This window comes from Barbus barbus (genome assembly GCF_936440315.1).
Source record: "Barbus barbus genome assembly, chromosome: 14".
NCBI lineage: Eukaryota > Metazoa > Chordata > Actinopteri > Cypriniformes > Cyprinidae > Barbus > Barbus barbus.
This window is the reverse complement of record NC_136742.1, coordinates 18,245,194-18,259,427: the sequence shown is the minus strand read 5'-3', so window position 1 is coordinate 18,259,427 and position 14,234 is coordinate 18,245,194. Positions and strand designations below refer to the sequence as shown.

General features: G+C 43.9%; 1 protein-coding gene across 1 annotated transcript in view; it reads right to left on the bottom strand.

Moving 5' to 3' along the window:
* The window catches only part of LOC306880360 (kinesin-like protein KIF26A), a gene marked incomplete at its 5' end in the record, with an annotated part of 59,733 nt that extends 56,961 nt beyond the window's left edge, over window positions 1–2,772 (bottom strand). The window contains one exon of the mRNA XM_079433856.1: window positions 2,452–2,772. Coding sequence (XP_079289982.1) covers window positions 2,452–2,772 — 321 coding nt within the window. The remainder of the gene's footprint in view (window positions 1–2,451) is intronic.
* Between the last annotated feature and the right edge of the window lie 11,462 nt (window positions 2,773–14,234).

The following is a 14,234-nucleotide window of genomic DNA, read 5'->3' as shown; positions in this document are numbered from 1 at the left end:
TAACAGACCTCAGTCCGTCAAATTAGATAACCTCTCCTCCTCCATCATCACCCTGAACACCGGCGTGCCACAGGGCTGCGTACTGAGCCCTCTCCTGTACTCCCTCTTCACCCATGACTGTGTTCCTGTTTATGGCTCCAACACCATAATCAAATTTGCAGATGACACCACGGTGGTAGGTCTGATCAAGGATGACGATGAATCAGCCTACAGGGATGAGGTGCAGCACCTGGCTGTATGGTGTGCCACCAATAATCTACAGCTAAACACCCAGAAGACAAAGGAGATCATTGTGGACTTCAGGCGGACTAGGAGTCATGCACACACACCCATCTACATCAACGGAGCTGAAGTGGAGCGTGTGTCGAGTTTCAAGTTCCTTGGCATCCACATCTCTGATGACCTCACCTGGTCCCATAACACCTCTACTCTGGTCAAAAAGGCACAGCAGCGCCTTTACTTCTTAAGGAGCCTTAAGAAAGTTCACCTGAATCCCAGGATCCTTGTGGAATTCTACCGCTGTACCATTGAGAGCATACTCACGAACTGCATCTCAGTATGGTACAGCAATTGCTCCGCATCTGACCGCAAAGCACTCCAGCGGGTGGTGAAAACTGCTCAACGGATCACCGGCACCCAGTTAACTTCCATTGAGAACATTTATTATAAGCGCTGTCTGGGCAGGGCAAGAAACATCATCAAGGATGCCTCTCACCCTAACCATGGACTTTTCACCCTCCTTCCATCCGGCAGGCGTTACAGGTGCCTACGCTCTCGCACCAGTAGGCTCAGGAAGAGCTTCTTCCCCGAGGCTGTGACACTTCTGAACGCCACACCACCAATCTAACCTGCACCTGCTTATTACTGCACTGGTCACAGTACTTTAAACACATGCATTTGCACTACTCATATTTTGCACAGACTGCACATCGTTCAAGTCATTACACTATAAACTGTTTAAAGTTGTTACTGTACAAGCACAGTAAACTATTTCTATAAAATATTGCACTACTGCTATTTTGCATAGAATACATTGTTCTATCAATACTTTGCACACTCATCCAGCTGTATTTATTTATTACCACTGTTCTCACGTTCCTGCTGTTCATAATGTGTATATATAATCTGTAATCTATATAATCTACATTGCTCTGTTCATAATGTACATACAATCCCTACATTGCATTCCTATTTTATATTCTGTATATACTCTGCTCAATACTGTATATAGCAATTCCACTGTATATTCTGTAAATCATATCTTCACTTACTCTGCACTTATATGTATATAAAACACTATATTCTTGCACTTCTGGTTAGATGCTAACTGCATTTCATTAGCTCTGTACTTGTACTCTGCATAAATGACAATAAAGTTGAATCTAATCTAATCTAATCTAATAAACCCCGCGATGAGGGACTCCTTTATGAAAGCTAACAAATAATTCTGCTCAAGGTAAAACCATAAACCAAATCACTAGGCCATAATCACAAAGATTTGTATATTTGCAATGCAACCATGATGTGCTTTGTGGCCCAAAAGGCCCTCAGCAGAAACAGCCCAGACAGTGGCCTTGGTGGCTAATTGGACCCAAGGACCATCAGAGATATCTCTGTAAACTTTTTCACAGTAGTTACAGTTTGTACAACTAACTTCACTCAGATTTGGATAGATAGCCACTTGAACACTTTAAGAAATTTGGAAATGTATTAATAAAAAATAAATCAACAAAACCACAGTAATTTAAAAAAAATAAATTAATACTTTAATTCACCAAGGATTCATTAAATTGATCAAGAATTTCAGTAAAGGCATTTATAACGCTACAAAAGATTTCTACAGTATTGCATTTAAAGGTTGTTTTTTTTTTTAATTCTAATAATCAAAGAAGCCTTAAAAAATATGGGTGTCCACAAAAATACTAAGCAGCAAAACTGTTTTCAACATTGACAATAAAACAAAATGTTTCCTCAATATCAAAAAAGCAAATTAGAATGATTTCTGCATGATCATGTGACACTAACCTGTAATAATGGCTGCTGAAAATTCTGCATTGCCATCTCAGGAATAAACTAAATTTAAAAAAATATGAAAATAGTTATTTTAAATTGTAATAATATTTGGTAATATTACTGTATGTTCGACAAATACATTCAGCTTTTAATATGAATCCCTTCCAAAAGCTTGCACTTCAGCAACTTAAACCGGACTAGTGGGTCTATTAAATATTAATTACATTGATGCAACATAATTAATATTCATGAACCTACCTCACTTGTGTCCCTCCCACTTTTCAGATCTTTTCTACACTCTTGATCATAAAGAGGTTGAAATACTTACTAAGAAAGATGCTTTCTTACCAGCACTTTCACAGTAAATAGTTTTTAACTTCAAAAGTAGAATATTCAGATTGCATAACATATAGCTTTAGAATAGCAACTCTTTCTTACCAAAGAGCGAAGACGTTCTGAGGTGCTTGTCACACGCCACACTCCCTCCAGGTAGTGTTGAGCATGTAGAGGAAGTGGAGTGACCTTGGCCAAACAGGTTCGTTTGCCACCCACTCTCGCAGCTCCATCTTGATTCCACCCCATTTCCTGCGTTTTCTCCCTGAACTGTGGACCACATGGATGCCCAGTGAGTTTTTGACTGCTAGAAACTGGAGAATGCTGTGTGGGCCATTCCCAGGAAGCAGAGGGTGAGATGGAACTGTGAGATGTCACACGTGGTGGCAGCAGGCCAGAAAGGGGTCCGGGCTGCAGGTCAGGCATGTCGTCGAACGCCAGCCCTAGGGCAGAGTGGAGTGCCAGGCGCCTCAGTTGGTGAAGGGGGGTTCCACACACTTCACAGCTGCTCTGGGCACCGCAGCCCCTCGGAGGCCATTCCACAGTCTGGAGCTTGTCAAGGAGGAAGGCTGCAAAGCTCGGGTCCTGCAAGGAAAGTCAGCAACATGACAAGTTTTTACAGCACAGCTGCTGAAAACGTCTTGGTTTTGCATTTTGTTCACGCATTCTGGTTAAATTAACAGACTGATTATATTTTCAGAGCTTGTGCATAAATATTCTCCATTCACAAAGCAAAATTATAATTTTAAATCGTAATTTATAGTTGATTAGCTTGTCAATCATATGTAACACAGTATGATACAAGTAATAACCAGAGGCGGCAACACAGGCCACATGTTGGCATATATTATAATTACCAGCATTTAAAATCCTCTGAAATATGTAAATGACATTTTCATGAGAAAAAACATATTTCACATACAATACTGATAACATATCTTTATAACTAAGATAACTAAAACTGAAATGAGTTATTATAAATATAAATATGTGTTTAAATGTATATATATATATATATATATATATATATATATATATATATATATATATATAGACACACAAACACTGAATGCGCTCTTACATAAAACATTTCAGTAAGTTGTACTATAGGCTCTCTTATTGCCTACCTTTTGATCATGTTCATTTCATACTATAGTAGTAAATCGAAATATATAATGGGTTCACTTGCTGCTTTAACTGAGGTGCTAAAGAGATCGCGCCTGAGCATTAAGTGCGATACTCTCCGCTCGCGCGATCCGGACGCATACACGGACCGTGTGGACGCGGGGTACTGGTGTTTATATTACCGAAAGTGTGCGCTTGTGGTCCGCATTAAAGAGCACCCAAACCGCATCATTTGAATTTCGTAGCATTTTAAAGCTGATACTTTGTTTATTAAAAAGTAAGACAGCACAAAGCTTTTTGCGATTACTGGATGGCAAGTGCGCTTCAAATAACAGGAAGTCCATGCATTAACAGAACACAGCATATAGACTAAGATCTCGATAAGAAGATCGACCGGACACGTGTAAATGCATCTGGTTGTTGAAACCACATATGGTAATTTTACTCCTCCCATAATATTAAAATAATAGACGTGTGAGAGCGTTTTATAGGCTATATGGCATGTTATAGTCAGATATGACAGCGAAATGCAACAAGCATCACCGCGGATGAGTAGCGGAGTATTTCTTCAGCAAGCGACGCGCAAACTGAATGAACCTGAAAGTAAGTCGCAGACGCTCAACACACAATCTTCTTCATTAAAAGTAGCGAGACTAGCCTATCTTTCCAGTGCTGATGCCGCGCGCTCTCTTGATATTGAAATTAGCTGATAATTAATAAAATTATCCATTGCTTTCATTGACGTGAACTCCGTTATATTTGCATATGAAGCGGGAATTGAAGAACGGATTTATATCCGTTGTGCGAAGACACATTTATGTAGCCAAGTGTAAATGGGGAAACGTTTTAACAAATCATATAGATATCCGATCAGAGAAAATGCATGAAGTGACCAGGTGTAAACAGGCCCTTTCAGGTCTCTCTCACTGCGTTCAGCAGACTGTGTGCGGCAGAGACGAGGACTGTTTGAAACTCTTTTCCAGTAAAACTTTGATGCGCATCGTCTTATGTAAGTTTAATTCGTGAACATAACAAAAGATGTGAGCGCAAAACAATCGGGAAAAAAGTCCTTTCATGCAAATTATATATAGTCGCCAGTGGCGACCTCGGCAAAAACTTCACTCGCAAATTAATATTTTTGGTCGCAAATGCGACCATTTTAGTCGCAGTTTGGAGCCCTGAAAGCTCTCACTTCATGCATTGCAACATAGTGTGTAGCTTGATTTAAGGATTGTAATAAACTTATGCTGCCAACACCCCAAGTGTATATTTTGCAGGAGTGAAATGAAGGTCAGGGGCCAAAACCCCGACCTCAGCACAACAGTATACCATGATTAAGTGCTTTTGTCTGGGACTGGAGGACTTCTACAGCAGGTTCACTCTCTAAGAGGGGAAAGCGTACAACATTGGCATGCCAGATGCCTGCAATCTGCTTCAACTTCAGTCTGCATGCAGACAGCCCCTCCAACCTGTTAGAGCTGCCTGTGGGCATAAGACTTTACACTTATTAATTTAAGCAGACTTGGCTAACATCTTTACAAGGAAGTGCTATAGGGGATATAGCCTAGAAAACCAATAATATTATGATCAACACTGAGAATCCAGAAAATTTTACTGATAGAGCTATTGAAACTGAATATGAATTAGTTGAAACTGAACAGAACAGATGTTAAAATAAAGTCATAAGTATAGAAAAATAAATTGCAGAAAGACAGTAGTCACTTAAATGCTTGTTACAAGATAAAAATAAAAATTTAATTAAAAATTTAATTAAATGAAAAATAATCAAATTAAATTAAATAATTTAATTAAAATTCTTACACCAAATATATGGTTTACACCAACTTTCATACACAAAATCACACAGTATCAGTCTACACACAAAAACATTTTTAAATAATAAAATAAAACTATTCTTCCACCAAGTAATATAGTTCATTCATACCAACTCTGTGTATTCATACAAAATGTGCGATTACAGGTGTGTGTTTATTTTCATTTTACAGCTGCTTTGAAAGCTACTCATCCAATCAGAATTCAGAGTCAGCTGACATACTTAATTTGATTTGGGATATTTGCATTTTCTGTTAATGGTTTTACTCTGCATCTTTATTAGAAACATGAAGAGTCTAGTCATTAATTGCTTTTGAAGCAGTTCAGTAAACATGTGTCCTCGGCAGCCTTTATGCATGTACATTTAAACACTGCGAGTCGTAAAAATGCAAAATGACAGCTGCAGAATGCAAAATAACCAGATGACACGAACGCAAGCACAAACGTGGCGTATGTTAGTCCATCCACCCACTCAACAGACACAAGCTGCACTTGTTAAGTGCTAGTCACACCACAGCGCTATTGGAGAGGTCCTTCCTTTGTATAGAGATTTAAAGCCAGGCTGCTGTCTGTCTGCTTTATTGTGTCTGTGGCTTCTGGTGTCTTCCTAGGCAAACACATAGAGGTTATTCATGAGTCAATGGCTTCCTATGAGCCCGTGCCCTCTGAGTCCCACCTCACATGTGCTCGCAGTAGCCATTGCATTCTGATAGATGGGACAAAGGGGTGAGGATGAGTGCACACTTTTGGATGAAAACAACATTACAGACTTGCACCCCTCCACCAATAGTGACCCTAAAAGGCACAATGGGGAGTGAAATGTATGTCAATTATAGGATCTTTAACTACACCTGCGATAAATCAGAAATGTATTAGCAGTGATGGACTACCTATCTCTGTCCACAAAAGTGAATAAATAAAGCATTAGCTTAAACAAAGAGGAGTGTGACATACTGACACAGATAAATAAAAGATAGGATCACGGAGGTTGTTGACTATGATGCAGTACTAGATATAAGGCTAAGAGAGAATTGAGGCCTTCCTTCGAACACTTCTTCCATGCTCCACAGAGGGGAAAATTGCTGGCGAACTAAAATTTTCTGTTCTGTTAGGTAACAGACAGATGATGAGGGTACTGAAGGAAAAAGAGGAGAGTAACAGGAAATGGAAGGAAGACAGGCACGGAATAAGTAAGGACTGTCACAAAGGTTGGGTGAAATCCAGTGTGCATGACAGAGCACAGTAAAAGGGCACATAAGAGTGACTAGAATGCAGGAAGTTTGAGAAGATTCATATTACAAAAAGTTCTGAACACATAATATGGGCCGTTCACATGCAGAGCACCCTTGCATTTCAAAATTGTGAGGCACAATAGAATGGAATAGATCACTTGTGAAGTGTTTTAAAATGTGTGCAAAAATAAAATACAAAATGTTCAATAAGAGGCATTCTTTTAGCTGCATTTTACAGCAGATTTGAAAGTTGATTAAACAATCCCAATCCCATACATCAGTTAAAGACTTCTATCAAAAGCATGTTTAAATTATATTTGAAAGAATAAATTGACATATATTCGTAAATGTAATCCATTCAACAGCTCCGTCAAACCTCTTTTTTGACCAACTGCCAAGGCCCACGCACAAAATTGTAGGTCATCATACAGTAAGCAGTGAATCTATCTGCTCCCTTCAAAAACCAACCAAAATCTTAGCAGACAAGAGGACACACATACATTGGATTTGGACATGTCTTGTGGTCATCCAACCTTTCAGCCTTCACCTTTTTAGGCTTTCACATTCTTAAAACAAAGAGCAGATTTCTCACTTATCTATTCTACAACATGCTCATTTATATAAAAACAACCTCCAGTGCAACACATCAAGTTTTCATTTTAATGTGTTATATAAATTATACATGCTGAAACACATTTGCCAAAATATTGTTACATTAAAGGCACCTGCACACTTCAAACAGCTGGAAATAAAAGTTGGATTTAAATTATATTATAGGACAAAACAGAACCCTGGGAAATTCAACAGCCTCGCCACAACAGAGATTTGTAAAATGTAAACTGTTTATTAACTGAATGATCTCAAGATCTTTTTACTTTTACCCACAATTCAATCCTAATGTAAGTTCCTCTTCAGGAACTCGAGCTACGTCAGGAGACGCTTTGGGGAACGCCTACAGCGTAACCGGCTCTGAATACCAATGAAATCTGTCCAATGGATGGGAGGGACGTCACGGGCGAGGTGGTATAAAAACACGTGCGGTGAAACCGGCGTCAGCTTTTCTGTCATTCAGCTAGCGCTCTGTGTTTCTGTCAGTCTTATTTACTGTTGTCTGTCTTTAGCTATGTCTAAGAAGAGCCAGTTTAAGGCTTGGAATATGGGAGAAGCGCAATACGAGCTGTGTGTTCCTCCCTGCAAACGTTTTTTGTGTGCGGGGGATACACACAGCTTGTGTGTGTTTGGCGTTCCCCGCGGCGCTGCCCCGCTTCCGCTGAAGCGGAGCGAGGGCAGCACTCGTGGGGTTCGCATCGGGATCTGATGGAGGGATCGGAGACGAGCGAGTCTCTATCTCCATCCTCACCTGTCAGATCCCATGACCGCTCCTCGAGTTCGGAAGCCCGCCTTGCGGTTACTTCCCCTCGGGCAGCGGCATCGGCATTTCTCGTGTCTTCCTCCGAGGAGGTTGACATGGGAAGCGTCGAGCATGTTGCACCCACTCTGTCACCCCAATATGAGGAGCTAGTGGAGTGGCTTGTCGAACTGCAGAGAGGGTTATACGAGCGTTTTCTGCAGTTTCAGACTCACCTCCACATCGGAGCCTGCCTTTTTTTCCCCAACCTCCACACTGAGGTGTCGAGGTCATAGGGAAAACAATTCGGCCCGCCTCTTCGTCCCCTCATTCGATTACTACAGTAATGTGATGGGGACGAGTGAGCGCGGTTACAGAGCGATGCCGCATGTGGAACAGACGCTTGCGAGCTATCTGTCCCCTGACACTGCGTCGTCTCTGAAGGCAAGGGGTACGCGGCAGCAGGTCGGGCCGGCTTATGTCTGCACACCATGGTGGTGTTGCGGGCATGCCAGGCTGACCTGCTCAAGGAGTTGTATGAGGGCGAGGGATTTAGTGCGGAGGACATCCGTTAACTTCGCTGATTTGTCTCTCCGCACCGCCAAGGAGACCGTCAAGGCGATCTGTGGCAGCCCTAGTGGCGGTGGAGAGGCATCTTTGGTTGACCCTGTTGAATTTAAAAAAAAAACGCGACAGGGTCTTTCTTCTGGACGCCCCACTTTGCCTTCTGGCCTTTTTTGGTTCGGGAGGCAGGTGGCGGCGTTCCAGCGGTTTCTCCCTTGCCGCTCTCTAGCTCAAGGGGCTGCTGGGCGAGAGCAGCCCCTGCCGCGTGCTGGCTCCTCGTATAGGCAAGCTCGCCCCCGCTGGAGCGGGTCGGGACGGTAAGAAGGGTGCGCTGTCAAGGACCTCCCAGCCAAGCAGGTGAAGAGGTCTTCGGCCAAGAAGCCCGGATGTGATTGGGATCAGGGCTTATGAGGGTAGCCCCCGCTGGGGTAGAGCGACGATCGCAGCAGCACACAGCCAACCCTGCCACCTATGGTGCTTCAGGGCGCAGCGGTCTCCAGCGAGCACATATCTCAGTCTCTTCCGCCCGGTATCGTAGCGTAGCTGAGATGCTCGCCACCCCTTCGGGGGTCTCTGGAGCTGCTAGTCCGGCCGTTCCCTGCCGGTGTGCCATTCCAGGGCACCGAACTAGCCGCTCCGGTTACACCAGAGGCCAGTCTCAAGAGACTGGTTCCCTTAGTAGACTATTTCGCAGTGTGGAAACTACTGCCAAATAGGGCTGGGTATTGTGACCAATTCTGCGATTCTATTCGATTCTTATTTTTATGGTTTCGATTCGATTCGATATCGATTAGCTATCAATATTTCATTTAAAATGTTAGTTTTGCAGACATGGCATCCATATTTTGATATAAATGCTGGTAACTGAAACTCTCCTACTTAAGTTTATTACTGAAATACACATCTACATTAATAATAGGGTGCACACAGTTGTTTTTTTTAGTGGAGCAATTCGAAAGATAAGTGAAGTGACATTCAGCCAAGTATGGTGACCCATACTCGGAATTCGTGCTCTGCATTTAACCCATCCAACGTGCACACACACAGCAGTGAACACACACACCGTGGCCAAGCCTCGCCCTGGGTGAACCGCCTTCTTGATCATGGTGTCTCCCCTGCCAGGTAAGTATATCTATAGATAGTGACACCTTCAGGACGAGAGGTGAATATTCATATCCTCTTACGTGAAGCGTAAGAGGATATTGCGTTAAACTGAAGATCGATTAAAATCGGAGAATCTATATTTTTTACCCAGCCCTACTGCCAAATGTGTCTCGATGGGTCCTGCGAACTGTAGAGAGAGGCTACAGAATCCAGTTCAATTCTCGTCCGCCTCAATTCAACGGGGTGAATTCCATGTTAGTGGGCCCCGAGCAGGCTCTGGTAATGGAACAAGAGGTAGATACTCTCTTAAGGAAGGAAGCCATCGAGGTGGGTCCTCCTTACGAAGAGAGTCCGGGTTCTACAGCCGGTACTTCATAGTTCCAAGGAGGATGGAGGATTGCGTCCCATTTTAGATCTGCATCAATTGAACCGCTCAGTCAGCAACACTGAAGTTCAAGATGCTCAGGTAAGTATCTCAGATCAAGTCTGAGGACTGGTTTGACACGTAGATCTAAAAGACGCATACTTCCATATCTCCATCCTTCCCACTCACAGGAAGTTCCTGAGGTTTGCTTTTGGGGGCAAAGCTTACCAATATCGGGTACTTCCCTTCGGCCTAGCACTCTCACCCCGCACTTTTACGAGTGTGTGGGCGCCGCGTTAGCTCCACTGCGGCTACGGGGCGCCCGCATACTCAATTACATCGACTATTGGTTGATTTTCGCTCAATCAGAGCGGAGGGCGGCTCAACATTGAGGTGTTGTTCTCGCTCACTTAAAAGTGTTGGGGTTAAGACTGAACCCCAAGAAAAGTGTGCTTTCTCCATTACAGAGGACCACTTATCTGGGGATGGTGGGGATTCGACCACGGTGCAGACACGTATGTCTCCTGCTCGGATCGAGTCAATCCTCACGAAAGTCAGGAGGGTGAAAGAAGGCCAGTCACTCACTGTCAAGCAGTTTCAGATACTGCTGGGTCTGGTGGCAGCTGCGTCCAACGTGATACCTATTGGCCTGCTGTACATGAGACCCCTACAGTGGTGGCTCAAGACCAAGGGGTTCTCCCCGAGGGGAAACCCGCTTCGCATAATCAAGGTCACGCGGCGATGCCTACGTGCCTTAGACATGTGGAGACAACCTTGGCTCTTGTCCCAGGGCCCGGTGTTGGGAGCTCCGTGTCGCCGCGTACGCTAGCGACGGACGCATCCTTCACCGGTTGGGGAGCGGTCATGAGTGGCCACCCTGCCCATGGTCTGTGGAGGGGTCATCATCTCGCTTGGCAAGTGCTCAGGCTCGAGATGCTGGCCGTGTTTCAGGCTCTGATATACTTTCTCCCAGACCTAAGAGGTTGCCATGTGTTAGTTCGCACCGACAACACATCGGTGGTCTGTACAGACCCCCTGTACAGGCTGGCGCACCAGATCCTTGTGTGGGCTATGAGACCGAGCTCTCCTGGTTGGTCGAGCTGGCATTGCTCCCCTCAACTTTGAGGGTCACCTTTGAGCATGCCGCTCCCTTCTGAGTGTCTGAGTTAGCATCTCAATGTGGGAGCAGACATCCTCTCGAGGCAGGGGCTGTTATCCAGAGAATGGATGCTTCACACCGAGGTGGTGAAGCAGATCTGGAGAGTGTTTGGCCAGGCTCAGGTGGACCTCTTCGCTACTCAGACAGCGCAATGTCCCCTCTGGTACACTCTACGTCATCCAGCTCCGAGGGGCTGGATGCCATGGTACAGACGTGGCCGAGGCTTCGTCTGTACGCCTTTTCCCCGATTGCTCTGCTCCCCGGAGTTCTGCAGAGAGTGCGCCGGGACGGACTCCGGCTGCTATTAGTAGCCCTGTTCTGGCCGGGCCGAGTATGGTTCTCGGACCTGATTTCCCTCCTCGACGGCTCTCCATGGGAGATTCCAGTCAGGAGGGATCTCCTCTCACAGGCAGGAGGCACCTTGTGCATCCCCGCCCGGAGTTGTGGAAGCTGTGGGTGTGGCCCCTGAGGAGGCACGGCTCATAGCTTCCGGTCCCTCAACCGAGGTTGTTGAGACCATTCTCCAATCCAGAGCTCCCTCTACGAGGAGACTGTACGCCCTGAAGTGGAGACTCTTCACTTCATGGTGCGGAAATCGCCAGCTCGACCCAGTTAACTGCTCGGTTGGTACAGTGCTGGAGTTCCTGCAGGCTCGACTCTCCGCAGGGTTAGCCCACTCCACCTTGAAGGTTTTTGTGGCGGCAATTTCGGCCTACCACACCCTTCTTGGTGGACAGTCAGTGGGCAGACACCCGCTAGTTACACGTTTCCTCCATGGTGCACTGAGGCTAAGGCCTCCAGTACGGTCCCGGGCCCCCCCTTGGGACTTGGCTGTGGTATTGATGCTCTCTGTAGGCCTCCATTCGAGCCTATTGAGGAGATCTCAGATCGCCCTGAAGACTGTGTTTCTTCTGGCTCTGAAGAGAGTTGGGGATTTGCGGCCTGTCAGTGGCCCCTTCTCACTTGGACTTTGCGAAGTTTCTTCGGTCATGCCACAGCCTGTCATACTGCAGGCCTTTATTCCTCCTCCCTTTCGGGAGCCTGACCAGCAAAAGCTAAATCGTATGTGTCCAGTGTGAGCACTGGACGCATACGTCCACAGAGCTGCCATGTGGAGAAGGGCGGACCAGTTTCTTGTTTGCTACAGTCCCCCTAAGAGAGGTCTTCCTGCTTCCAAGCAGACCCTCAGTCGGTGGATTGTGGATGCCATTCAGATGGCCTATGAGTCTTCTGACCTCCCCTCGCCGATGGGAGTCAGAGCTCATTCCACGAGGATTGTGGCGGTCTCCAGGCCTTTCTCGCAGGTGTCCCTATCAGGACATCTGCAACGCTGTGGGATGGTCTACGCCCCTGACCTTTGTCAGGTTTTATGGCCTAGACATGCGAGCCACTCCAGGTTTTTCCGTTCTCTCGCCCTAGCTGTGCTCCGTATGGATACACACAGGGCAGGGACTTGGAAGTCTGGTGCCGTGGGTATCTCGTTCCCCAAAGCGTCTCCTGACACAGCTCGAGTTCCTGAAGAGGAACGTCTTAGGTTACGTATGTAACCCCAGTTCCTCGAAGGAACCAATTTCATTTGTATTCAGTGCCGGTTACGCTGTAGGCGTTTCCCAAAGCGTCTCCTGACGCAGCGTCTCGTTCATTCGAGGAACTGGGGTTACATACATAACCTAAGACGTTTTTTTATTTTTATTTTAGTACATCAAAAAAAAATAATAATTACCTGCTTTTCTCAGGAATATGAAAATTATCAAACTTGACTGGTCCTATCACTTGATCACTTCACGTTCTCGTAACCCTCTAGACAAGGCTTCTGGTATGAAGTCAGATCACAACTGACTCAACTCAGAAACAATTCTACATACTCGCAGAGCAGTGTCATAAATCACTTCACACAAACAATTGCGATTCATCCTCATAAGCATAGCAACAGACTGAGTGCTTTGTGTGCTGGAGGTCAGGGGAAGACTGGATGTCCTATCAGAAGTCTAGGAATGAGCAGCTTATTTAAAAAATGCCAACAAGTTCTGATGATGTAAACTTTAAAATGATAAGATGCTTAAGACATTAAAGACAAGAAAGAAGATATTTAAAATGTCATGCAAATTGTCTTCAAACAAATGCATTTTACTCACCCTCAGGCCATCCAAGATGTAGATGAGTTTGTTTCTTTATTGGAACAGCTGATAATAACATCACAATAATCCACAAGTAATCCACTCGACTCCAGTCTATCAATTAACATCTTGTGAATTGGAAAGCTGTGCGCTTGTAAGAAACAAATTCATTAAGACGTTTTTAACTTTAAACTGTTGCTTCCAGCTAAAATACTTGTAAGTACTTCAACCATGATATTGCTTTCTCCAGTGAAAAAGTCATCTTGTCTAAATCAGAAGAGAAATATGAACGATCAAGCACTGTTTACAACTAAAAAATATTTAAAACTGTTTGGCTTTTGGTGTGAGAGGACAAAAAGGATTGACTTTTTCACTGGAGGAAGCTTTATTATGGATTATATACCTGCATTTTTCCCAGAAGTGGCGTTTAACATTAAAATGACTTAATAATTTATTTGTTTCTTACAAACATGCAGCTTTTCATTTCACAGGACATTAATCGATCGGCTGGGGGGCATGTCAATTATTGTGATGTTTTTATCCGCTGTTTAAACTCTCATAGAGGATCCATTGGTGAGCAAGTTATATAATACTAAATTTCTCCAAAAGGGTAAGTAAATTTTCAGCAAATTTTTATTTTTGGGTGAACTATTCCTTTAATGTTTCTAAAAAAAAGTATCTTACGCTCACTAAGACTGCATTTATTTGATCAAAAATATAATAAAAACAGTAATATTGTGAATTATAATTACAAATTTAAAAGAACTGTTTTCTTTTTGAATATATTTTAAAATGTGATTTATTCCTGTGATGTCAAAACAGAATTTTCAGAAGCCATTACTCCAGTCTTCAGTGTCATATTGTCAGTGTATTATTGTACTTTTATTATGCCAAGTGATAGTAAAAATGTGTGAACTTGATGAGACAATATCAAGTGGTAGAGACCAACTTGACAGCTATGACACAATTCTGTTTCTCCATCTCTTTTTCGTAATGGAAAATAAAGTATGATACCAAACAGAGTTTAAAAAGTACATCGCCT